The sequence below is a fragment of the Sphaerodactylus townsendi genome, linkage group LG02 (assembly GCF_021028975.2).
Source record: "Sphaerodactylus townsendi isolate TG3544 linkage group LG02, MPM_Stown_v2.3, whole genome shotgun sequence".
In the NCBI taxonomy this organism is placed as follows: domain Eukaryota; kingdom Metazoa; phylum Chordata; class Lepidosauria; order Squamata; family Sphaerodactylidae; genus Sphaerodactylus; species Sphaerodactylus townsendi.
Genome location: NC_059426.1, coordinates 51070494 through 51098400, shown reverse-complemented (window position 1 = coordinate 51098400; position 27907 = coordinate 51070494). Strand labels below are relative to the sequence as shown.

The 27907-nt window shown below is 40.5% G+C and overlaps 1 protein-coding gene across 2 annotated transcripts; it reads left to right on the top strand.

Moving 5' to 3' along the window:
* Positions 1–217: 217 nt before the first annotated feature.
* Positions 218–27544, top strand: UBXN4 (UBX domain protein 4). 2 transcript variants are annotated; one of them, XM_048483832.1, is made up of 13 exons: positions 218–506; positions 11541–11643; positions 12963–12991; positions 15350–15468; positions 17280–17418; positions 18515–18611; positions 20366–20420; positions 22042–22206; positions 22815–22942; positions 23535–23637; positions 24591–24722; positions 24906–25108; positions 26947–27544. In XM_048483832.1, exons 1-13 carry the CDS (start codon positions 425–427, stop codon positions 27083–27085), a joined length of 1494 nt encoding a protein of 497 aa, XP_048339789.1. In that variant the 5' UTR covers positions 218–424; the 3' UTR covers positions 27086–27544. The 2 variants fall into 2 exon arrangements, with proteins under 2 accessions (XP_048339789.1, XP_048339790.1); XM_048483833.1 differs by lacking the exon at positions 218–506 and adding an exon at positions 9946–10069.
* Positions 27545–27907: the final 363 nt, after the last annotated feature.

Here is a 27907-nt window from a genome sequence, read left to right as displayed (position 1 = left end):
AAAGAAATAAATGTCAGACTCTGATCTGCTTCCCCGAATTCGGTTCTCTTCCACCAGCACGAATCTGCGATCGCTAAACGTCAGCAGATGGCCGAAGAAAGTACGTTCGGGAATCGCAGCTAGGTTTACCTTATCGTAGCGCTTCACCCACCCCATCGACAGAAAAAAACTCTATCCGAACGCACGCAACACCACGCCCTGTTTGCATTACGGGCGCATGCGCAGTGCTCCAGGACAAGGCGAGCCACGGGAGAGGGGCCCGGGGAATGTCGAAGTCCGAGTCATCGCAACCAAAGCGGGGGTGACGTTTGTGACGCGCATGCGCGCCTAGCGAAACGGGCTGCTGGGCCGTGGAGGGGCGACCTGCGGCGGAGCGGCATTTGGGGGCGAGCGTCCGCTGCTGGTCTCTTTTCCTCTTGCCGCCATGCTGTGGTTCCCTGGCACCATCCCTGCCGCCATTGCTGCTTCGAAGCAGAGCGGCGCGGTGTTCGTGGTGTTTGTGACAGGTACGGGGCCCCTCCATGTTCGCTTAATGGTGGCGTAGTACTGTTGTAGTTCCTCTTCCTCCCTTCCCACAACTAAAAACAAAAGTCTCCCTTTCTTGTAATGGATTCCTGGTGCTCCCGTGACATTATATAAAGGTAGCAAGCTGCTTTACATGGGTCCAATATCGTCTGGTCTGGTAGGTGTTTTTCTCCAGGCTTCAGACTAGTTGTCCTTCCTGCAATATTTTCAGTTGAATTGCGTTTAGCTACAGTCTCACCTACATGGCAATATTATTCTTAAGAATCCGTGCTTAAAGCAAGTTCCTTGTTCACTAGTGTGGACTCCACACTGCACATTTATAACGAGTTGCAGACGTTATAAATGAACTCGTTTTCCTTTTTTCATGAAAGGAAAACGAATTCATTTATAACGATTGCAAGTCAATATGCTGTGCGGAATCCATTAGTTCAGCTGTCGTTGTCCACCGTGCCTTCCCCCATTAGGCACTGAAGTTTAAGCATACTTATTAGGGAGCAAGTCTTATTGAATTCTAGTAAAATTGTTTCTTATTATATGTGCTTAGGATTTCACTGCCAGAAAAGGAATATGAGTTGGTTGGACTGTTGAAGGGGGCTTTAATAGCTATAATAGCACTTGTGTTACCTTGACAAAGTTATTGTGGCCTAAACTGGTTAGTCTTTACAGCGTTAGGGGCTAATGTAGCTACTGCTCTGGAATAATAGTGCTGTAGCACCTTCTACACTCAGGACTAATCAGTTTCTTTACCTTGACTACATTATATTCCAAATCCACTTTCTCTTGTTGTTTTTTCCATATGTGTAGCCATTGTGTAAATAGCCTTGGAGCTGGATGTTCTGTTTTGGCACTAAACTGTTCATATTTCGTGACCTGCATGTGGGAGGAACTATTGCGTCCCAGGGAAGAAATGAAAAGCCTTTGCTGTGTTTGTTTAACTGTGTAAATTAAAGTGGAGGTTAGTGCATGTTGCTCAAAAGTAGCTTGAAGGAACAAACTGATATTCTAGGAACTCTTACTGTGTTTTAAATGACATCTATCCAGATAGCCTGATTTGTGGTATGTCTCATTTGGTGCTATAACAAAATGGCAAATGCAGGAGGTGTCTGTGGAAAAAGCAATCCCTGCTTGTTTCTTGGACTCTGCTATGCTGATCTTGCAATCCGCCCAGTCATGTGGTGGTTTGGAAGAAGAAGGAGTATTAAAGAGACTTCTGTGTGAGTAAGTTGTAGGGATCAATGTGAATCAGACTCCTGCTAGGCCACACTATCCCTAAACGTGGTTTCCTGTATGATACCTTGGAGACTCATCTCACAATAAAACCAGCTATCTAGAAAGCTGAGCTTCTATGGTTAATAGAGAATGACGGATGTTGTCCTTAGTGGCTTTTTCTGTTTTTGTCTGTGTCCCACAATCCTCAACCCCCCCCCCCCCAAAAAAAAAAAAATCTTTCACCATGGAAGAATCTCAAGTATGTGGTCATGCTGGTCTGTAGGATGTATTACAGTTTGCTTACTGGGCCTGTTACCTATGCACAGTTCTGTTTTCCTAAATTCCCATTTCAATAGTAGTAATATTTATTACATGCTTATATAAATATGCTGTACAGAGAGCCATTTTGGACATAGTCTATACCCACAAGCTTATGATACGTGAAGATAGTGATAGAAGGTGAAGGAACTTGAAAATGGGAGATGAGATGCCAAGAAACTATAAAACCTAGGCATTACAAGTATGCAGTCACTGTTAGGTCTTTTCTTTTTAAGCTATTGTCAGTGGGTATAGATTGTATTCTTAGACCTTTTGTCTTAGAAGGGTGTTAGCCCTCTTTAAAATTCTATGTTTATATAAGCAGTTCATAATAATGAGCTCCACGTAGGTTACAAATCTATAAATTCTAAATAGTAGTATACTGATTAATATCAGTGAGTCTTACTTTCACATAATAGTTGTGATGCTAGAACCATTTCTCTGTCTCCCCCTTTCTGCTGCAGCACAGCCTCCTGGGAGATGGGGGAATCCATTGCAGGGGCATTTTGGGCTGCAGCAGGAAGGAGGAGGAAAGGAAGTTGCATACCATGAGCTGAAATTGTTCTGTCAATAGAAATACTTTGCAGGATACAGTCCAACTGCTATAATCAGACCTTCAATCAGCACATCATAAAAGCCCTGTTGATTTCTGCTGAAGGCAGATAAACTTGTTCTTAACTCTGTCATTGAAACCAACAAGGCAATAACATTCTTGCATTAGCTGGACTGTATTCCTTGTGTTTGAGTTTGAGTATTAGTCTGCTACAGTAATTGCTACATAAGTCTATAGAGCTTGTTTGTATTTTATAAAATATCCTTTGGTGTGCTAAAAAGGTCATGAAATAAATGCTTTGCTTAATTTTGTTTGCACTAGGTGATTAGAACGTGGACCCTTTTTATGTGTGACTGCCATTTGCTTTGTTCTTATAAAGGTTATCAATTATGTTACACACTTTGCAGACTTAATCCAATACTGTTAGGAAATGTAAACAATCTTTTCTGCTAATGTGCAATAGGTTCAGTGGTGGAATTCAGCAGGTTCGTACCACTTCGGCGGAACTGGTTGTTAAAATGGTGCTTGTAAACAACCAGTTGTTAAATTATTTGAATCCCAACGCTGGAACCAGTTGTTAAACTGTTTGAATCCCACCACTTAATAGGTTGTATACTTTTTGTTGTACAGCGGTCAGAAAAGTACTCAAAAGGTACAGATAGTGTTTATTTATTTATTGTAACTGGTACACAATTCTTCTTTTTGGTCATGCATTTACTGTTTATGCTGTACTGTATGATCATTCTGTTGAATTCTGTTCTGGCTTAAAAAGCAAGCTGGTAGAATTTATGCTGCGCCAGAAGTTGATACAGGTGAAGCTATTTGATGGATGCTTAAGAATTTGGTACCATAATCACTTGGGTGGATATTTTGTATAATCTTTGATTTGCTGTTAACCCCCATTTTACTTCATTCCTAGGTATTTATGCTTTTGTCGAAGCATGATAATTTCAGACTTAACTACGTAGTCGGAGGTTAGGTTATTACTTTTCCATCTGGCTATGGGTGCTACAAACAGCTATTTAAGCATCTTCCCAGATATTCCTGGACATTTTGTACTACACTGAACTACCACTCTATGAGTATTTTGTTTCTGTGTAGTATTATGTGAATAACTGAGCTAATGACGGCAGCTTTCATAGCATGCTGTATGATAGGAAGACTTCTGAAATTGGTAATTTGTAAAACATTAATTTGTGATGTTGAGCTTTCTTCAAAATTATCACTTCTAAGAAAGGAGGTTGTTTAACTAGACATTTCCATGTATTTATTTATTACATTTTGTTTCACGGTTTCTGTAAAGAGCTCAGAATTGTATAAGTTGTTTGATCCTTTTCCAGTTTATCCTTGCAACAATACTATGTAATATGGTGGAGTTATGGCTTAAAACCTAGTGAGGTTTTCTCCTCAGGCTTAAGCCCAGAATGCCAGCGTAGCCCAGGGTGGCGAGCAAGTGCTGGCATGAGGCCAGGCATCACAGCTGGGGGTTGCGGGGCACTGCAGTGGTCAGGTGCTGGTGAATTTGCCCCTCCGCCAGTAGAAGTGCCCCAGAGAGGGTATTTATCTGGGTGGAAGACTGCATCCAGAGGGGGATATCCTCACCCCGATTGTTTCCCGACACTTAAAATATGTTGAAATCGCCATGTTCTTCTGTATTAATTTAATTTACAAGGTAACCAGGGACAATAAAATAGTCTTGTATGCTTAGAAAACTGTTAAAGTACATTCCTAGAAATCGCGTGGCTAGAAAATATACAACAGAAAATTACTGCTGTTACTGATCTAGTGTGTTCTGAGGAATTTTGAAGTGAGTAGCGTCCCTAGTGCGTACTGAGCATTGGCAGTGATGGTATGTCTACTATAGTTGGAAGACATCTTGCTTCACATGTCAAGAAAATTGCTTGGTTCACAGCTTGAAATTGACTGTTTTGGATATGTTAAAGAGCTCCTTAGAGAAAAGGGGAGAGATAGAATGTAATAAATAATTGAGAGGAATCGGATTATCTGTAGCATTTCAATGCTGGAGTTGAAGGTCTTCAGACTTCAACACAACTCACTAAAGAATCTAAAATATACTGAAAAGTATGCAGTCATCCTCCAAGTGAACACTGGAAGCCTTTGGAATCGTGCGTACTATGACATGGCTATCGAGTACAAATGATACTATAGAAACCTTTTGTGAGAAAACGTGAATGTCTAGAAGAAATCGGAAACAATAAAATACATTTTGAAATACTGTATGTGAATGGATACCAGGAAATATTTTGGATATATGTGCGCTGGTCTTAAATCAAGCGTTTGTGTTTGATAGTTACAAGCACATGTGTTTAAGAAGTAGATTAAAATGGCAACAACTCCTGGGAGAAGAAATATCCAGAGGAGGAGGATGTTGGATTTGGCAAAGAGTAATAAAAAGATTTTTGATTTTCAACCAAAGCATAGAAGACTTCTTTCATAATTATTTGTCCTGTACCTTGTCTAAATTCAAGTGTAGATATAAGATTCCAGTTAGCAATCCGTTGGCAATAGTGTCTCCTAAAGCAGACCTGCGTAGGGCGCCACCACAAGCAAGCTGCACACCCCAGCCCTGTGCGGGGCAGGTAAGCTGCTGGTGCCACAAGTGCAAAGACTGGTTACACAAGGAAGTTGTGGCAACTCGCACTATCCCACACAGATCCAGCGCAGGCATCTTGCTCGCAACAACTCAACCCCTCCCCCCACATCAGGCTGGGACAGGGCATCCAGCTTACTGTGGCAGCAAAAATATAATCATTTGTTCTTTTCCCTTGCTTTTGAAGGGAGGGGCTAGGAGCATGCTGGAAGCTGGGCTTTTCTCTAGAACCATTTTTGCTTCCCCGCCTATCCCAATGTTAAACTTATTAATCACTGCACAAATATGTACTGCAAATTAGAAACATAGATAGCCTCACAACTTCAGAATGGTTGCGTAGAGTATAGAGCAGTGATGGCGAACCTTTTCGAGACCGAGTGCCCAAATTGTAACCCAAAACCCACTTATTTATCACAAAGTGCCAACATGGCAATTCAACCTCAATACTGAGGTTTTAGTTTAGAAAAAATGGTTTGCTCTGAGGCACACGTTACTTGGGAATAAGCTTGGTGAAGCAACCGTGCAACGCTTCGAACAGGTGAATCATGACCCTAGGAGGGTTTACTCAGAAGCAAGGCCAGCCTAGGTGTGTGTGTGGTGGGCGATTTTCTGCTCCCCCACATGACAAATTCTGCACGCGTGCCCACAGAGAGGGCTCTGAGTGCCACCTCTGGCACCCGTGCCATAGGTTCGCCACCACTGGTATAGAGGACTGCATATCTGACCAAATTAACACGACTATAGAGAATATTTATGTGGCAGTAGTACATACGTGGACAAGTTCCTTGAGCAATGGACTTTTAAAAATAAGTGTTTGGGGACAATACAAGCACAAGGATGGCATCTGACCCAATCAGTGTTTTCTTTGAAGTATTATAATCCTGCTGCATGGGTTTCGTTATTTGTAAGATATTTAAATTTTGATTTGAAGGTGATGAACAGTTTATTTTGAAAAGAAATAGTAGGATTGATGGTTCCAACTTAAAGCGGTGATAGGATTTGAAATCTATCAGTTTCAAACAGCTAATTATACATCACTTTGCAAACTGACCTGAAAAATTCAGCCAGTCCAACTTGTATAAGATATGTGTTCTCTGTCTTTTGCACTTTAGATTGCATGATGACCGCTGCTGTGGGAAACCTACACACTTGAGCTCTTTATTTTTCTCTCTCTGTTCCCTCTTGGGAAGTAATTCTGGACTGTGCAGATTGTCACTCTGGTGGCACTGTGCTCAGCCCAGCTGTTTTCTATGCCTCCCTCTTTCAATACCACAGAGCTGTTTTTAAGCACTGTTCAGATGTACCATTTAAACTATTGACAATTACTTGAAAAGGCATCTTATTCTAACACACTGCTTGTAAGTTTCTGCAAATGTCTCCAGGATGCGTAGCAATTATTTTTCTCTCTAGAGCTCCAGAGTTATTTGTAATACATTCAGTCAAACTAATGGGTAAACAATATTACATTTCATTGCACTCTTTGATTTTACAGTTCTGGTTTGTGGAACACAAGACAGTGTGCTGAAAAGTTATTTTTTCTGTTTCTACTTGTCTGTATTCAAGCTATAGGTTTTTAAAATAATTTTTGTAGACATTGTATTCTTCCTTTTTAAAAATAAATAAATAAAGCTTCATTTCATCAGTCCCTCTTCACTGGATTGCAGTGTCAGAAACAAAATAAGAGGGGGAGAAGGAGGAACAAAGCAGCAAATAAATTCCCCAAACCTGGTAAATGTTCTAGTGTGATTTATAATTTCCTGAATGGCTGCTTAATAACACAGTTCTGTACAGAGCTGCTTCAAAGGATTGTCCTGATCTTTAGTTCATTAATGAAAGATGGGGTGATAGTAATTTAGTAGATATTCTGAAGTGACACTTTTCCCATTTTACATAGTTTTCCAGTATGTGAGGATTATTCCATTGCTGATGATGCGCAGGGATGTGCATCATCATTTAGTTTTTGTTTTTAAATGGAGGCTGCTATCCAGAGAAGACCGCATCCAGATACTAGAAGTTCTCAGGGAATGTAAGTGACAGATCTCCAACAAATGAGAACTTTTCAAACTCCCATTTGCATGGGCTGTTGTCAGAAAAATGCAAGTTCAAGTATTACTGGGTACTCAGAACTAGTTAAGTTGCTCTATTGCGTGTCTTACATTGATCGATTGTAATATTTTCCCTCCTGACAACATACTGGTAGCTATACTGTGTTTAGAACAGGGGTAGGGAACCTGCGGCTCGAGAGCCGCATGTGGCTCTTCTGCTCTTGAACTGCGGCTCCACGAGCCGAGCCGCTGGCCCCATCCTTGCCCGCCCTACAGGCAGCAGGGCGGGCGCACCAACTGCCCGCAGCCGGCCGTGCCATGGGCTTCCCCTCTCGCCTGCCCCGTTGGAGCGGGGTGGGCCGAGCCGCTGGCCCCATCCTTGCCCGCCCTGCAGGCAGCAGGGCGGACGCATCCATGTGCTTCTCAGAATGAGCGGAGTAAAAGGTAAAAAAACCCAATATATACAGTGTTATCTCTATTTTAAATGTCAAAAATTATGTGCGGCTCCAAGTGTTTTCTTTTCCCATGGAAAATGGGTCCAAATGGCTCTTTGAGTGTTAAAGGTTCCCTACCCCTGGTTTAGAATATAGTTCTGTTGACAGACTAGATTCTCAGGGAGCTGAAACCCTGCTAAATCAGTAACTGAAGAACTTTCATTTGAGATGTTATGTGAATGAGGACATTAGCCACTGACAATTGTACTACCAGAGTGGTGTAGTGGTTAAGAGCAGGTGGAGTCTAATCTGGAGAAACCAGGTTTGATTCCCCAGTCCTCCACCTGAGGCTTATTTGGCGAATGAGATGTGTTCCCACACTCCTACATTCTTGCTGGGTGACCTTGGGCTCGTCGCAGTTTTTTCAAGAACTCTCTCAGCCCTACCTACCTCACAAGTGTCTATTGTGGGGATAGGAAGGGAAAGAAGCTTGTAAGCCACCTTGAATCTCCTTCAGGAGGAAAAAGTGGGGTATAAATCCAAACTCTTCTTCTTTAGAATGGAATGAACATTCAGATGCTTTTCCATACAACTTCATTTGTTTGTTAGAAGAGCCACTGATAATTAAAGTGCCTCAGTTCCTGCCCTTGTTTCTAAGGCTGTTTCTGCACAGCCAAGGGAGAGAGCCTGCATCGGCATTAATCATGCCGATGCAGGCTCTGGGGCCATTCGCACAAACGGCCCCATGGGATGTGCAGCTGTTGGAGCAAGCTCCGTACAGCCGCGTATTCCCTTCCCCGGCCCCAAACGCCTCCTTACCTTCTGCTGGCAGCCATCGCTCTGTCGTCGCTCTGAGGAGGGAAGGGGACACGCCCCCATGGCCAGAGCGACGGCTGAAGCACCGGAGCGTGGCCCCTTCCCTCCTCAGAGCGACGACAGAGAGACGGCTGCCACCAGAAGGTAAGGAGGCGATTGGGGGAGGGGAGGGGAAAACTCCAGCTTCCACCCGCTGCCGTTCGCATGGCAGCGGATGGAAGCCGGCGTTTGCAGGAAAACTCGCTCCCCAAGTGAGTTTTGAAAACACCGTTTTGGCAGGAACAGAGCGCTGCTGCATCAATTTGGCAGTGGCGCCTGTGCGAAGGGTCCCCACCAAAACGGTGTTTTACCAGGCTGAAGCCGTTGCTTTCAGCCCATGCAGAAACCGCCTAACTTACTGGAAGCCATGATGTTATAGCTGAAAACAGAAACAAAATGGTAGCCTGTACTTACCTAATTCATATATCTTTAAAATTTGCAAGTGCTTATGTGGTGGTTTTTGCATGTATGTTGCAGTTGTGTTTATATTAGAGACTATAGCTTTTCCATTAAAATGTGCATACATATGCATATTTTAATTGCTTTTAAAATCTTTTAATGGGGAATTACCAGTGAAAGTGCTACTAAAAATAATTTTCTATTGTCAAAATGCATTACTTTATTGTTTGGTTTTTTGAAGAAAAAAACCCTGCATTTACAAGGACAGCATTTTAATAAACAAATAATGGATACTTTCTTTTTTTAATGGTGAAAGACTTTGTTGGAATGTAAGCAGCAATCGGAGATAGAATAACTGAAAAAATTCACCACTAACCCCCACTTTGGCTGCTGAACCATGGCTAGCATTTATTTTAAAGCGCTCATCTTCATAATGCAAACAGTTTGGTATGTTGTGCTTTCTCTAAGTAATTTCACGTATTTATGAAACTGGTAGTTGGCATTTTAAGGATATTTTGTTAGCTGTTGATGGCTGTCTGAAATAGTTAGGGTCAAATCAGTTGGACAAAAGTCCTGAAGAAAAGTTAAATTTTTATATTTATGTATTTTTTGTCATTGTGCTTCCAACATTTTCCCTTCACTCATATTTACTTAGGAAATTTCTAGGCTGCCTTTCTGTTTGTGGAATGCTGAAGGTTGATACAGATAAAACTCCAAACCCACCCCACTGTCCTCATCAAGGGAACCCCAAGGAGCAGTGGGGGATCTGCTTTTGCCCACTTGCCCCCTTCTCTCCTGTCATATGGAGCAGGTTGTCACCAGTCAAGCTCTGCCCTTTCCTTGTTGACAGAGGTTTGAGGTTCTGTTAGAGGTGATATGTGTGTCCGTCACACACATTCTTCTCTTTCCCCATCCTGCTAACTGTATCCCTGTGAGAAATGTCAGTCTGTGCATGGATGGACACAGTCAGGTGCTTTGGGTAACCTTTGGTCACAGTCTGAGACAGTAAAGAGATAACCTAGATTGTCGAGGCAATGATGAAGCAAAAACAGAGGGAGATGGGTATGTGTGTGCACATAAATGCTTGCAACAGAGAGGAAGAGAGAAGAAAAAAGAAAAGGTAAAAATCATGCTTGACTGGTCCAGGGTTCAAACTGTCTTGCTGTGAAGCTGATTGTGTTTCTGCATGTCAGTCATGCTCTCTCAGCAGGCTTTGAGGGTATCAGTGAGGAAGGGAGAAAATTGTATGCCCTGCTGAATTGTTTGAAGGAAGGATGGAATAAAAGTGCACTAAATGACTTTTTTGTTCTGTGGCAACAGGCTGGGTGGGTGACAGTATCCTAAGAGGAGAAAGTTCTAGAGCCACTTTTCATTCTTTCAAAAATAAATTATAACGAGGGTAAGAAATACAGTCCAAGGATTTTGGGAGGGAAACAAAATGGTCATTTCATCTGATCTCGTCAGTTGTTTATCTCACAATAAATGGTTGGAAATTGGCAAAAATGTACATAGGAAGAAAATCAGGAAGGGGATTTTCTTGAAGGAAAAGGTTTGGGACTCAGTCCTTATATCGGAATATTCTGCCTAAGCACAGGGGCTACCTATTTCTGAGTTGTGTTAGTCACTGGCGTGAGGGAGGTAATCTGCATATGCTCAGAGATACCATTTCTTCCAACTCTCATCACTGGAGTTGAAAATAAAACTCTGGATGAAGTCTTACTGTCTCTGACCTGGATGGCCCAGACTGATTTCATCAGATTTTAGGAGCTAAGCAGGGTTGACCATGGTTACAACCATTGTTGTTATGTAGAGGAAGATGATGGCAAACCACCTCTGTTACTCTCTTGCCTTGAAAACCCTTCTAGGTCTCCATAAGTTGTGACTTGATGGCACTTTACACACACACAAGCCTACTGATGCAGTGATACAAATTAAGCAATTATTGCCAGAGGGGTAGTCATATTAGTATGTTGTGCAGTGAAAAAAAAGAATCTTGTGTCTCTTTAACAAGTCTGTTGTAGCATAATCTTTTGCAGTGAGCCTGTTTCATCAGTCAGCAGATGTAGCAGCACACATGGAAATATAAGGAAAAATGGTAAACAATGGAGTTAAAAGGCTGTGAAATGCAAAAAAAAAGAGTACACTTTGTTGCCCTTTCTAAGCAAAACTCAAAACTATAAGCATTATGACTATTCAAACCAGTTGTAACTTTGTCAGTTCAAGTCCTGGTTAAGACAACTAAATGTACTCTTAAATTCTAATTCAGCAAATATTTATGGTAGAATACATCTGTGGAATTCAGAAAAAGCTCCTGTTTGTTCATATGGAAGCACAACACTTTTTAACATTTAAAATGCATTCTGCCATACAGTTATGATCCCTTATAATAAATTAGTAAGTATTTTTAATATTGAATAAATTTTTCAAAAAAGAAAATTATACCCAAGCAAGCTGAAGGTTGTTTTTCCGGAACTCAAATTGTGCTGTTTAGAAAATGATGGGGGGGAGGGGGCAGAACTATGTTTAACTTTAAACAGTAATTAATCTAGATTAACATATCTGGAAAAAAAAACCTTGTTATTTTTCTACAGGGGATGATGAACAGTCCACAGAGATGGCTGCCAGCTGGGAGGATGAGAAAGTGACTGAGGCGGCAGCAGATGGCTTTGTGGCTATTAAAATTGACACCCAGAGGTTTGGCAATTTCTGCTGCTTCTGTTTCTCAGTGATAATTCACTCTTTAAAATACCATTCTGGATTCAAGACATAGTTGTTGTGGAGAACTTTAAAAACTTGTGCGAAAGCAAGGAAAACAAAATCACAATAAATGTATTCCTGTCCATCCCTTTTATTGTATAAGTGCCATCCAAAGTGGTAGGGGCCATGGCTCAGCAACTGCTTGCAGGAGAAGGTCCCTGTGTCCATGTCCATGTCCAGTTAAAGCATAGGTGTCAAACTCCTGGCCCTCCAGATGTTATGGTCTACAGCTCCCATCATCCCCTGCCAGCATGATGCCGGCAGGGGATGATGGGAACTGTAGTCCATAACATCTGGAGGGCCAGGAGTTTGACACCTGTGAGTTAAAGGATCTCTTTGCTACCTGAGATCATGGAGAGTCACTGCTGGTCCTAAAATCATCGACTAGAGTTGTAGAGTCGTAGAGTGTAGGCTGTCTCTAGTCAAACTCTCCCTCTGCTCAGTGCAGGATCTGCCTAAAGCATCCCTGACAAGTCTTCATCTTGCTTCTGCTTGAAGACTTCACAGACTGTGCTGGCCTGAATGTACTGTGGCCTGAAGCTATTTTATATGTTCTTAAAATAGTATAACAGTGGAATGTAAAGACTTGTGCCCCAGCTACACATTACAAACAGCAAGCAGTTGCAGCCACACAGCCCTTTTATTCTACAAAAAGCTGTATCAGGAGAAGATAACTGAGATCAGAGAAACAAAAGCAAAGTGCTTAATCCTTTGCTCACTCAACATTTCTCCAATCCAAATTATGCCTCCCATCCATTCAGGTCATGTCTTATAGGGCTGCCTTCTCCTCAGCCCAAAAGGAAAGCTGCTGGACAGCAATTTAAACCAGAGCAACTGCTAGAGCAGTTTAAGTGTTCCCCCAATACTTCTTTCCTTTTGATGCCCCTTTTCCTACATTTAAGCTACACATAGAGATATAGTGTGGTCCTCTAATGAAATGTATTGTTCCTCCCTTTGATTAACATTTTTACTTAGTAGTATTATAATATGATTTGGTAGGATATGTGCTATGGAAGATGAAGATTTATATAATCCAGTTTTATTTTACTGTTCCCTTTGAAAAAGAAGCACTTTGTTATATATAATAGATGTTGCTTTAAATCTTGGAGATCTCAAAAGTATGGCATAAATCAAGTGCAGTGGTTAATAGAAACAAAAAGTAATTCCTTGTGAACTAAGGAGGATTTTTCGTGACATAATTTAATTACTTTTTGGAATGTTACTCATTTGCTAAACTGGAATTCTTTTTTACACAGTGAATCCTGCCTGCAGTTCTCACAGATCTGTATCCTTTGAATAGAGTTTTTCAAATAAGCCTTTTAATAGTAGGAATGATCACTAATAACCTGGTCCAGAAATGTAAGATATAAAAATGAACTAATGCAGCCATGCTGTTGTGCTGTCTTTGGCATGCTACCTTATGCTGGGATAACAAATGGTAGGATTTTGCCGATTGTCTTGTTCAATCTCAGGTATTTTCAACAGAAGGTTTTGACTGTCATTTCTGTTCCTTCCCCTTTAATTTTGACAATCCCCTTTCCTTTCTGCATTTCCAGTCATATTTTTGGTGTGACTGGGTTCCCATCAAAACTGAGAGTGCAAGAGAGATGATCCATATTGGAAGGTACCCACAAGAAGCAGCATTGATATTAACCTGTTACGTGGATTTTGTATAAAATCTTTCAGTTCAGGTCAATTAGAATTCAAGACTGTATGTTTTCAGTAAACAAAACTTTTTAAAGCATGCCATTTTAATTTAATGTGTTCTATAAATGTCTCAGAAGTTTTTCTAGTAGTATATGTGGAATAACTATATTGGAATTCAGTTAATGTGCTTTTAGCTGTATTCAAAGCCACTATGAAATTACTTTTATAGATATCATATTTCTATTTACAAATGGATATAGGCTGTTAACCATTCACTGAACTCCCTCCAATCTAATTTTTTTTCACAAAATTATGGGATTATCGAATTGTGTCCCTCATGCAGCCTTATGCTTGGAACTGGGTCAAAATTCCATGGAACTTAGAGCCTGGCTTAGGACCTTTAGAATTTGGCTGCATGTTTACTACCAACAACTCGATTCTTTTCTTGTTTCCTTAATACTTTCGAACACAAGGCTAATCCCTGTGTTTTTATGATTGAAAAGAACATTGTATCTATTGGACTAACCCTTGAACCACTTTACCCTCTCTCCTATTCAGAGCCATACAAATTACTAAAATGTCAGCTCTTGAATCAGGAATTTGCTAATTTATCTCTAGCAGCTAAATGCATTTGCTCTCCCACGCAATTTCTAATTTCATTTGAACAGGGACGTATGGCCCACTATTTATACCCTTTAACCAATCCCCGTTCAAGGAGAGCTTTCACAACTGCTAAATTTAACGACATGCTATCTGCCCTGTTAAATGGTAGGTTCAATAACCTAGAAAAATCTTAAGAGGCTATGCAGTTGTGATAACAATCAAGTTGAAACATTGGCTCATCAGTTACTACACTGTACTAGATTTGCCAAAATTAGAGTCAAATATGTCAATTTATATCCTCATTTTCAACCTAAGTTTTCTCATGGAAATAATTAGGAGTTTGTAACTGTTCATATTTATTTGACGTTCTTTTGTGTGTTTTAATATCACCACAGTTGCTGTGTTTTTTTGTTTGTTTATGCCAGTAAAGGCTATGCAAAGTAAGTATTTCCCAACTTCAAGGTAACCTGTCTGAACAAAAAGCCACTTTGTATGGGGACTTCAGTGAGAAGGAGAGTTGGGTACTGTTGCCCCAGCAGAGAAGCTGATGGGATCCAACCCTGTGACTTTCTTCAAATAAGTCAGACTTTCACACAAAAAAGTGAAGAATAAAACTGTCTGTGTTTAGTTTTGGTTTCACATCTCACTATTGTGGTGCCCAATATTCCTTTACCAAATATCAAGCCAACTGAAGAGATTGTAAGTAGCTTTATTTGCAAAGAAAGGGGAGTTGTCCTTATATAGGCAGACTCCGCTGAAACATCACATCCACAGCATATTTATTTCCTTCTCCTGGTTTTGCCACACCCTCTCCATTCCCCCATTGGCTAATCTTCTACCTCCTCTTTCCCTTTTTGTCAGTCTTCCCTCTTATTTCTCCCCACTCCCCTTCTCTGATAATTTACCACCCTCTCTTCCCCCTTACCCTTCTCTCACAACACTCGCTCATCTCTCTTCTTTCCTCCTTACCTTGATCTCTTCAGCTGCAGCACTGGTGGCAGGGCTCTCTCAAGCTGCTGTGTGGGCAGCAGGGCCTATTATATCCAGCAGGGTCCCTAGGAGCCATTAACATTGGCAGCAAGGCCCCTGGTAGTTTGTGGAGCTCCCAGGAGCCACCATGTCGGCTGTGCAAATGAGTAATCTGCTCATGAGCAGATAAAGTTATTGGGGTGTTGGGGGATTAAACATATATATAAACTTTTAAGACCTTTTTGCAAACATGGGGGGGAAATCCTCCAAGTGTGGCAAAAAATCTATTTTCTGTAGATGTCTGCAGATCTGCTCACACTTGAGAAATAGATAGATAATGGTATTTGGTTCTATTCCAGTTTACTTTTGTATAGTATTACAAATACAATATATATATATATCGTCCTTAACTATTACCACATAGATCCTGTAGTATGTGTCCCATCCAGTTTCTTTATAGGAGAGAATGGAATCCCTTTGGAAGTGATTGCTGGCAGTGTTTCTGCAGAGGAACTTATTACAAGAATTAATAAAGTCAAAGAGGTAACAAATGGTGACAGATCTGCTTTTACAATATAGTGAAGTATTTTTTTAATTCTGTTTTTATGTTTAATTTGTACAATTTAGAACAATTGTTCCTCTTGGATTGTTGAAACCTCTATGACCTGGCTTGCTGTAAGAAAGTATTTTTAATGTTATGGATGTTTTGCTTAGTTACAGGTTTAAATGGCTGAACTCACTTTTTCATTGACTTTTTCATCAATTTTGGGAGTTAAATAGAGCTTTATATTTCAGTTATTAGGAAGACATGAAAACTTGGATTGGCGGCTTCTTGTAACCAATGCTAGGTGGTTTTGTTCCCTGTATACCTGGGCTTTTTGACTGTTTTCATTTTATTCATGAATACTTATTGTACCTTTGTACTGTTCTGTCTCAGGTTGCTTTTATTAGCCCATTTTAAAATGTTCCCTTTTTAGCGGCATTAACAGATAGGTTTATGGGGATTCCTTGGGAACAGTGGTTATGTCCTTGTGGAACTCAGAGTTCAGAATACATTTTTATAGACTTTTGGGTAAGCTTTGAATATGACAGCTGCTGTTATGGTCACCTTTCAAGGTTGCTCTGTAGATTATCACTTACTAAGTCATCTTTGAGGTAATGGCAGAGGACTGTGTAGTAAAAATGATCTCAGTAGCACTGAAACTTTGCCAAACCTTGCAGTCATCCAGATGGATTGGATTTCAGTGGCACTCAGAATTTATTTTTAGTGGTAGTTAGATATGGTGATTTTATTTGTGGGTATTTTAAAAATAATATTTTATTATTAGTTTATTTGTTGAGGTTTAACTGTTGTGGAAAGCAATTGACATGTAACAACATGGGGGAATGGACTTGTGCCAGAAGTGTAAAATATTAGTCTTGGTCTGTGGTTTAGCAGATGAGTTTGGTTTTTATTTCGTCTCCAAGTCTCTTTAGTTCAATGGGAATAGATGTGTCATTAGTGGGATAAGAACTCCTTATTAGTTATAAATGCTAGTCTGGAATTTCAGTTCACCTAATGTGTGCTGCATTATCTCCAGTGCCTACATCTAACGACTTTTATGACCATTCAACATAATCTGGGCAAAATACTAATATTATAATTAAAGGAAATTTGGTAATTTAAAGGGAAGATGGTAGCCCCTAACACTAACTGCCAGAAAATTTTCTTGGGGGACAGGTTTCTTTTGCTAAGTATCAAGAGACAATTAACACTTGAGAAGATTTTCCTGAGTACATTTTTGAAATTTTGCATTTTAGCAACCTTGGCAAATATATTTAGGGAAGCCATGGAAGGACATTTGTTTCCAAATGCTAAAAACTGCAGAAGTGCATTCTTATGGCATTTGCCCTTTAGAGTGACTTAGCTAAATGAAAGCCCTGCTGGCTACAGTTTATTGACACATCTAGATGAGACCCCGGCAACTCATGTTTGGATCTCCTAATTCTTTAAATTATTATTAATAGCAGAGCCATCCATGGGAGTGGAATTACTACACACACACAATTTACCCAATGTGACTCCCCACTTCCGCCTAACCCTTTTGCATTGTTCCTGAAAATAGAATGATCTCTCATCTTCTTTCTAGTTCAACTACTGCCATTAATAGCCCTCTAAATATACAGCAGTTCCAATCCTGAATCTCCAGCGTCTCATTTAATTTGGCCTGAATTTTACTGTTTGGAGAGAAGATAGAATCAGATATCAATTTTCTTGAAAAGTTAGCTGTCATTGCATTTTTCACCAAAAAAAAAGAATCAAAAACGATGTTTCTGAATTACGAATCTTCTGTGCATACTTATTTTTCCCTTAGATACACATGTTAAAAAATGAAGCACTAGAAAGTCCTGCTCCATATTCATCCTCTCTCTGTAACGTCACAGATGATTCTGGATCGCAAACATCCGATCCCATTGAAGCACAGCCTGAAAGCCTGCACGTGTTTCCGTCTTGTAAGTAACAGCAGTAGATAAAGCTGCTTTTAAAATACTTCAACTTTCTTAAAGTGTATAAATAATCTAAAGGGTGTTACAGCACCACTAGTCCAACTGTTCAGTTCCTTGGAACACACCATTCTCAAGTCCTCCTTTTGCCTCATGTTGCTTTCACTTATTTGCACCCTTCCTTCATACTTTTGCCTGGCCTCACCATGCTCCTTCCTCATCTAGAGAAGGAGGAGAAGAGCTGGATTTTTATACCCTGATTTTCTCTATCTTTAAGGAATCTCAGTGACTTACAAATACCTTCCCTCCCTCTCCCCACTACAGACACCCTGCGAGGTATGGGGCAGAGAGAGTTCTGAAAGAACTGTGACTATCTCAAGGTCACCCCATAGGCTTGATGTAAAGGTGTGGGAAATCAGACTCAGTCCTGCAGATCAGAAGCGGCTGTTCTTAACCACTAAATCATGCTGGCTCTGGAAAGATTACTATAGAGCTGCATCTCCTCCTCTTAGAGGACTGGGAGCACGATAGAGCGAAAAGTGACATCATGATGAATATGGTAGATGCATTAATTATGTATGGACATTTGTGGCAATGTAAGCTCTGGGCCCCATTACATGTTATGTTTTTCGTAGTGTAAGGTGGAGCACAGGCCCCTCCTCCTTCGATGTCATGCTTTTAAGTGGAATTGGGCCTTGTGATACTTTAAAGAACAGTTCTCCACAGTAGCACTGCAACTGCTGGAAAAGTGAGTCAGATTTGAAAAAGCCAGACAACTCCTTAAAAAACATAGTATGTAGTTTGGCCCTAACTGCTTAATTTTTTCTTTTAAAACGTCCAGGACTTGATATCCAAATTGGAATCATTCACATTGGCAGCAGTGTGCAATGATGGCCTCAAGATTAATCACATTCTCGCCCACTTGTTTCTAAATAGTGATGCAGTTTGGATTATTGTTTCCTTGTTTCTATAGCTGAATTTTTACCGTTCAGAAGTTTTATACAGTAATCACTTTTCTCCTTTATTGTAGTAAATGTTCAATACTTAACGTTTTTCTCTCTCCTTATCCCTCTTCCTCTCCATCTGATTTCTGTACTATCTTAAGCTGAAATGAATTTGGTCCAAACAGATGAGCTTCCTGAGGAAAATGACAGAAGAGCAGAATCACAGACTACAGATGACCTCACTGTCAGAGTAGAAAGGTTTGTTTGGGGATTTTTATTTATTTGTTTTGCAGATTTCACGGTTTTCTATAAAATGTCGAATTTGGAAAAAAATTCATGGAATTCATGGAATGTTGGTTCATTTGTACAAATACAATTGCTATCATACGATCAAAACATTGCTAAGAAAAAAGTATGGGTGTTTGAAAGTGCCACTTGATACTTTTCAGTTCTTTTGGCACCAGCTCTTCTTGACCCTGAACTAGGACAAGAAGAGCTGAGGAAGAGTGAAAAGGGTAAGAAAAGATGAGACTTTGTGACAACTCTCAGCAGTATAATGGACCTTAGTCATCTGACATTTTGAGATCACCTGAATTACATCATCTACTGCACGTAACAAAAATGAAAGAGATTCCTGTCTAAGGCATGAGGCAAGAATGGGAAAAAACTTGAGGTGTTGCACAGTGAGTAAGATGGGAATGAAAGTTTTATATTAAAAGATCACAGGAAAAGGGCATTCTACACATAAGCAGCAGCCAGCAAAAAGAGGTTGCACTTGCACTTGTCAAGTACACTTGCAGGAAGTTTAGCACTGGATAAGCAAAGAAGGCAAGGAAGAAGTAAAGAATAATTTGCTAGCTGAGATATTAGGATCTTTAACACACACAAAAAGTATTTAAGAGAGGAAGTCTCAATATAAAAGAATGTAGCCATTGATGGAGGGAGGGAGGGAGGAAGGAAGGAAGGAAGGAAGGAAGGAAGGAAGGAAGGAAGGAAGGAAGGAAGGAAGGAAGGAAACAGGGACAGGAGAGGAGAAAACAAAAGCATGCATAACAAAATCCACTCACTGGCAGAGAAGAAAGACAGCTGAAAAGTGGTTTGTCATCTGGATTGTTCAGCTCAGGCATGGAACTATGATACGTTAGAAGTCCTCTGTTATCCACCAAGCCAATTTTTGTTTTGTCTTCTAACCCCATTGCTTTGGCAGACCTTTTATGGATTTCAGTAGACTCCTGTTGTGTACTCTGCTATCTGCCACTGGCTAGTTGTTCCTGAGCTCTGCTATACCATCAAATCAAGTCTTCTGCATGTAGTGCTGTTCTAATCTTATGTATTAGATTACAGTCTTGGGCGGGGAGGAAGTATACGTCGCTTCTCTTTACTCTGTATTAACACAAATTTAATATATAACCACAAATTAACACTGCACTTGCCATTTTAAATAATCCATATGTTGTAGATGGGTGGGGATTCTGAACCTGTAAATATTCATAGTACTGATAATGTTCTAAAACTGTTTTTAGACTGCTTCAGTAAGATTTACAGATGTAGACGTTTTGGGATAGGTCAGTGCGTGTGTTGATGCTTACCTGCATTTAAGCGTTTAAATTAAAACTTCCAATAATCCAGGAATACTGCTATTGGAAAAGGTTTAGAACTCTATTGTGTTAAGAATCATAGTTTATTGATTCTTGCATTTCTGTAAAGAAAGCTCTCCAGCACATACCTTCTACTCCTTCTTTCAGAAACTCTTCCTGTGTTACATATATAAGCAAGAATAAATTATAAGCGATTTTATAAACATAAATGTCAACTTGACATTCCGCAATTAAAAACATCATAAATTTGTTCTGCCCAAAATTTCAGAAGTGAAACTGCTTTATTTTTAGATAGTTTTCTTAAATAGAATTTGTTTTGTGTTTCTGAAAGATTAAGTGTAAAGACTCTTTTATGTGGCATTTCATACTATAGAATTCTCCCTTGGTTTATGTGTGTATCTTGTTTATCTCCAGAGTTACAAAAATACTTGAAGAAAAACGAGAAGAGAAAAAGAAAGAAGAAGAACAGGTAGGTTAACTTCGGGCCCATTGTCTGAGAGCTTTTTCTGGAGCAAGAATCTTATTTAAAGCAAATTTAAAATTATGTTTGTTTACACTTTTGGATAGTCAGAGGTTAAACTCAAACTGCAAATACACAAGCCTCAATATAAAGTGCACTGTGTGTTTGCTGTGCTAATGTGATTTCTAAACATCCACTTATCACTATACCTAACAGACTACCACTATTTACTATTGCCTAATTCTAATACATAACAAATATTTATTGCCAAACATACAACTCTTTCTCATAACATACAATTTAGACATACAATTAAATATACAAACATACAAGAAACCATTAAGAGTGAAGAGGTTGGGGGCAGAGGTGGGATCCAGCAGGTTCTCACAGGTTCCCGAGAGTAGGTTACTAATTATTTGTGTGTGCCGAGAGGGGGTTACTAATTGGTGATTTTGCCATGTGATTTTTGCCTTAGTTACACCCCTCCTCCGCTTCTCAGCAGTAGCGCGCAGAACTTGAAGCAGTCTAGCAGGAGGTGCACCGGCGTGCGTGGCAGCCTGCGTGCATTCGTTTCCCGCCGAAGGACCGGCGCAGTGGATGCATCCTTGCCACAGCCCCACCAGGAATGCCCCACCCCCTGAATGCCCGGCCACGCCCCCGTTGTGCCCTGCCCAGCCCCATTGGCGCTACGCCACTGTTTGAATCCCACCACCATGGGAACCTGTTACTAAATTTTTTGGATCCCACCATTGGTTGGGGGTGTTAGCCCTTTGCTTATCCCCCAACCTCTTCATTCTTAATGGTTTCTTAATGGAAATCACATTAGTTCAATAAACGCACTGTGCACTTTATATTGAGGCTTGTGTATTAGCGGGATATATCTTTGTGTTTTGGAACTTTCCGCTATACACTATTGGATATTGGTTAAACTCAGACTGCCCTTACATGTAGTCTAGTCAAAAGAGCCTCCTCTCAGCCCCTTTCCCATTGCTTCAAAATGCCAAGCTGCAGAGTTTGGTGAAGCAGCCATACTTAATGGATGGTAATGAATGCAGCCCATGAGGACAAAGGGTGAACCAGCACAGGAATGAGCTGAGATCACCTCAGCAGTGGAGACCTCCCGATTCTTAGATGTTATTATTTCTAGTCTTCTTCTGTCTCTGCCTGGTGAGATAGTAAATCCTGTTTATGAAATGGAGTGTGATAAAGCTGGTGAGGTGAATTTTTCATTGAGGTCTGACAACTTACGTTCTGGGCTAGCATAGTAACAAGGACCTTCCATGTTGTTTTACTATAGAGCTCAGGAAAGTTTCCTTATAAATTTAATTCTACAGAATATGAGGAATTGAACTTTTTAGGAGGATTGTTTTTGAAGCAGACACTGTCTTATTTGTTGAAAGGTCAATATTTTTATTGTTTGTAAAAGAATGTATTCTACCTTGAGTCTTTATGAGAAAGATAAACTGGAAATGAAGTAATAAAAATAAATCCTACCGTTCTACGGTGCATTCCTCTGGCAGAAGAACCTCTTGCCCCTCAGAGAGAGCCCCTCTGAGGAATTCACCGCCTTTGGTGAAAGGTTGCAACTCAGTGTTTGTTTAGTGCTTAGAAAAGGTGTCTTTTTATTTAGAAAGAAATTAAGAAAGAAATTGATAGAAGAAAAACGGGAAAAGATATGTTGGAATACAAAAGAAAACAAGAAGAAGAGAGGACAAAACGAATATTGGAAGAAAAGAACAGGGAAAAAGCCGAAGACAGAGCTGCTAGGGAGCGTATCAAACAGCAGATTGCGTTGGTAAGAGTTCCACTGTGGATCAGGTGAAATGTAGTAAATCCTTGGAAGGATCACTGATGTACTAGAATATCTTAAGTGTACTTCCTCAGAAATAGGTGGCTGATGGGGTTTTTTTGTCCATTTGTGTGTATATGGTTTATGTTTGTTCTAATGAGTTATATGCTTAGTCCTTTTGTGGCTGACATCCATCTGATTGTGTGAGTGTGTTTGTGAATGGTTCCGTACAAAAAATACATAGAACATTATTTCAGCAGTCTTTCAAAATATCTGCAAAACTTATTGGCACACATCTCTAGATAACAGCATGAAATCATATTGTGACAGGAAAAAAGGAGTGAATATTTCAACAGATGCTTTCACAGGGTGACGGACGAGGGTGTTTATAATAGGGGAAAATATGAGATCTAATGGTTCCTCTTCGTATGAGAGGAGTGCATTAATGAGAAACGTACTGCATTGAGCTGAATTTTGAATTACTGTTATGCTTAATATAAAATTGGTGATAATTTTTGCCCTTGATCATTCTCCTCAGTGAAACTGTATTAGGCAGATTGGCCCCAGCAGAGCCATTGTAACCTGCGCCTTAATATATTTGTATTTGTATGAAGGATCGTGCCGAAAGAGCTTCTCGCTATGCAAAGGCACAGGAAGAAATAGAAGCTGCAAAAGCTGCAGCTCTCCAAGCACAGCGGGCCGAAAGGGAAGCCAGGAAGGAGGCGCTGCAGGCAGAGAGAAGGTAAATTGTTTTTCTACCTATCCAGTCCCACAAAGCCTCCCTACCCTGTTTCCCCTAATATAAGACATCCCCGAAAAATAAGACATAGTAGAGGTTTTGCTGAAGTGCGAAATATAATGCATCCCCCAAAAGTAAGACACAGCAAAGTTTTTGTTTGGAAGCATGCCCGACGAACAGAACACAGGAAAAATAAGACATCCCCTGAAAATAAGACATAGCACATCTTCGGGAGCAAAAATTAATATAAGACACTGTCTTATATTCGGGGAAACACGGTAGTTCTACTATAGGACTGCATTCTTTGCTTTCTACCCACTGCTAATCCTTCCCATCCCATGCTCATGCCATGTAATCAGCTGCCTCTATAGTCTCCTCTATCTTCTCTTAGCTTTCTTGGCAGAGAATGTTTGCTTTATACATTGTGGCATTATACATTACTAGGGCCACACAATTCTTGTGGCTCTTCCTTGAAACAAATACAAAGGATATTCTTTTATTAAGTAACACACCTAGTATTTGAACTAAGAACTTGTACAGTGGACTGATACGTCTTAAAAATATTGTCATCCTGAACCTGAAATATCTTCCCTAGTACTATAGCAAGAATTCAGTTCCGCCTCCCCGATGGATCATCAATTACTAATAACTTCCCAGTAGATGCTCACTTAGAAGAGGCTCGACAGTTTGCTGCCCAGGTAAATGAGCATTGGAGTCATGATTGTATACTGTACTAATACAGCAAAGCTGGTAGCCTCTAGAACAGAGAGGTGTTTATCACTGTATCTATTAAAATAGTAAACTGTCTAGCTTGGCTGGGTGAATAATGGAGCCAGCAAAAATGTGTCAACCCAAAGGCAAAATAAGGGTTGATACCTATTCTGGGTGACTCCTGGGGAGGTGGGAGGAGGGATCGCTCCACAATGGCGGGATAAAGACTGGATAAACTTTGGAAAGGGTGAATGTTCAGAGTAATTGGGGATTGGTTTGGGAAGGGGGTGGTAAATGACCAGGAAGGACAAGAGTAAGCCTGCTCCAGCCCTATAAGCTTAAGAAAATCTTGGGGATTGTATTTATTTAGTATATTGCCATCCTACCCTGCCTCTAAGAAGCTGGGAGGGGGTGGTAGTCATATATTGTTCTGTTCACCTCCACTCTTCCCTTTATCCTTACAGCAATCCTGTGAGGTAGGTTTGGGCAGCACTCTGAGATAGTTTCCATGTCTCCCGCTCCCCTGGTTAGTGCTTGTCTATTAGGGACAGATCTTTAGTCTCACTTACTCGGAAAGACGTTGATCAGATATTATCTGAAGACAGCTGGTATCTGATACTGAGAATGTCAGTTTAAGTAAATTTATACCAGGTGTACAGCTTTTGCATTGGCTTGGTGACTAATTAGGATTCTTCAGTGTCCCCCAGATTCTCCACAGGAGCCTAAAGTGACAGTTCCCATTTTTTTATTTTGGGTGAGATGGAGGCTCAGAAAACAGAAACAGCAGGTGGTTATCAGTGATAATTGTATGTAAATTAAATGTTTTCCCCTCTTTAAAACCACTCAATGTGAAATGAAACTGGAATTATTTTGGGGAGTCTAGCATTTTCTCCCATTTCAGTGTGTCTATATATTTAACTAACCCGTTGTATCATTACAGACAGTTGGCAACACATATGGTAATTTCTCATTGGCTACAATGTTCCCCAGAAGAGAATTTACCAAAGAAGATTATGGAAAAAAATTATTGGACTTAGAACTTGCCCCAAGTGCTTCGGTAGTATTGTTACCGGTAAGTGCGTCTTGTCCATAAAGACCAAAAATATTGAAATAAATTGTACCATGGACAGATTATCATAGTGCAGCAAGTGCTCTAGGAACAAACTGTTGCCTGAGTTTCTTCTGGAGCCTTGCATTCTGTTTACAGTTCTTACAGTTCTTTACAGTTTCATTTTTTTTAAATTCTCATAAATAGGCAGGAAAATCAGCTACAGCAGCCATGCAGTCTTCTGGTGGAGATTTTTGGAAATTTCTTGGCACAGTCCTTTATCCGTTGATAGCTGTCTGGCGATTTATTAGCAACTTCTTGTTTAGCAGCCCTCCTCCTCCCCAGACTTCAGAAAGGTCTCATCAGCAGGACCACTCAGCTTCTTCATCTAACACTACAGAGTCAAGCAGGTACCTGTGGATTTATTAGCATGCTGTCTTACACTAGCTAGCCCATTTCAGTAGAAAGGCAGGTCAGGGACTTCAGATCTTTCCTGTCTTGGAAGCGAGTTGCATTTCTCTTGAAAAGCCAGGTTAATGACTTGGGAGTGCTGCTCAGCACAGCAGTCACCTTAGAAAACCAGGTGAACGGGAGTGCTTTTCTCCAGCGTTGGCTGGTGCATCAGCCTCATCCATTCCTGGATCAGTTAAATCCAGCCACATTGATCCATGCCTTAGCTACATCTAGACTGGACTTCTGCAAGCACGGTACTTGGGGCTACTCTTGAAGAGTGTTCAGAGGCTGCAGTTAACGCAGAACGCTGAGGCTGGACTGCTGGTTGGGACCTATTATCAGGAGCATGTGACCCCAACATTACAGCAGTTACACTGCTCCCAAGACCAAGCAAGTGTGTTGGTTTTGATCATTAAAACCCTACATCAGTGGTCTGCAACCTGTGGCCATGCTGGCAGGGGCTGATGGGAATTGTAGTTCATGAACATCTGGAGAGCCGCAGGTTGCAGACCCCTGCCCTACATCATAGGTGTCAAACTCAGGCCCTCCAGATGTTCATGGCCTACAATTCCCAGCAGCCCTGCTTTCATGGCCAGTTGGCCTTGCTGACATGAGCTGATGGGAATCGTAGTGCATGAACACCTGGAGGGCCTGAGTTTGACACCTATGCCCTACACGATTTGGGACTGGGGTATCTGAAGGATCTTCTTCTCCCTTATGTTCCTGCTTGGGTTAAAATGACAGAGGGAGGCCTTCCTGTCCCATCATGGGAAGTTTGTTTGATAGGAATACAAGGAATTCAATGGCAGCCCCACAGTTATTGAACTGTCTCCCATGGGAGGTGTGACTAGGACCCTCACTTTAGATTTTTAGGAGGCATCTAAGGACACTTTTATTTAGGACTTCATTTGATTGAGATCGTAAAGTATGATTTTAAATTTTGGTTTTGTGCATTTTATTTTATTGTAAGCCTCCTTGAGCTTGACAAGGAAGATGGACAGCTAATAAATGTTTTAAATTAATTAGTGAAATTTCTTACACTCCAGAGCTTCTCTGTTGGCATAAGATACTCATGTTTTCAGGGGAGAACAGGCTTCCTTCTACCTTTTGACATTTGGTGCAATTTTGCACTGGTGAAATATTGCATGAGACTAAGCTAGTACAAGGTAATTCATGGATGGTGGCTTCACTTACTAATCAGCCATTGTTTGTACTACCCTTCCCATAAGTCCTGTGATAAGCGCCGGATTTGGAGAAGTTGGGGTATTCTTTCATTATTGTTGGAATACAAAGAAGGGAAGAAGTAATGGGACTCTCCTCTTCAGAAAATATCTGTTCCTTCTTACCTTCTAAAATCGCAGTACAAGTGAGAGAGCCCCAAGAAGGTCCTAAAACTGCCCTTCATGGACAATACAATCTTTGTTAACTATTAGAAAGATGGAGCTGTCTGTCTGGCATCTTTTTCTTTTCCAAATCTTCTTTTAACTGTGATTAAAACTCAATGTAAATTGCCCTTTATGGGGCTACAGGAAGGATCTGAAAGTTGTTGTATAACTCTTTAGGCTGTCTCTGTTGGTGGAGGCTAGCACGTGTTCATTTTTGTTGTAGTATTTTTTTGAAGTTTGTTCCACATTGCAAAGCACAGACAATGTGAGTAAAATCTTACCAGTTACCTTTCCAGTACAACTATAATGAATTCTGCTTTGGGGATATAGCGTGGAAGAATAGCTGAATGAATGGTACTTCGATGTATTACTGTAGAACATTGTTCTGAGGCGGCATTTTTCTTGTTTAGGCAAGGGGTCAGGAAACGAGTACTGGAAAAGCGGGGTGAAGAATTCAAAAAAGAAGGCAAAATCTATAGACTGAGAACTCAAGATGATGGTGAAGATGATAACAATACTTGGAATGGAAATTCGACTCAACAAATGTAGTTTTACAAGTAAACTGGGCATAGTAATCATTGAGTTTTTTCCCCTCATTTGATTTAATTCCATTACACCTTCTGCTGCAAAAGTGGGCTTCTCTGGTCTGCTGCCTGAGCTCTACCTTATTCCTGTCATGGCACATGTAAGGTGATGATTCAAGTGTAAAGCTTGATATGGGAATGTAACTACTGTCAAAGGGTCGAAGAATCCTAATCTGCCTTTAGTGTTCAGAATTTGATACTTAAAAGCCCTATTGTCATCTCAGAGGTACTTTTTATCTCTATTGATCTCGGAACAAACCAGAATCCCAGACTTTAACTGGTGAGATTGACTAGCAGAAAACCATACCAGATAGCATATTGGATAACTTATTATTTTCTTCAGTGCTTATGCAACTACGAGCAAATTCTAATAGATTTTTAATCTGTAAGCATTCAATAAAGGTTTTTCCACTAAAGTTTAAGATCGTCTTTAAAAAAAGTTATTTGGTACATTTTCTGGTTCCTGCCATCATTACATTATCACAGTTGTGTACTATTTCTAATCTAAGTTATACCGTTTGAAATGGAAAGGAATATGGGAAGTTTCAACTGGTGCCTCATCCAAGACAGGGAACTTATAATGACCACGAATTTACAACCAAGATAGTGATAAATAAGAATAGGGGTCCACTGTGGAATCTGGAAGATTAGGTAGGACCTGTTTGTTGTACAAAACATTGTAATGCACAGGTAAATTTGCTTCTTCAGTCTTTGCTGCCTTGGTGGCAGACTGGATTGCTGAGCAAGATCACTTCGATTTCTTCACCTCTAATTCAGAGGCAGCAAG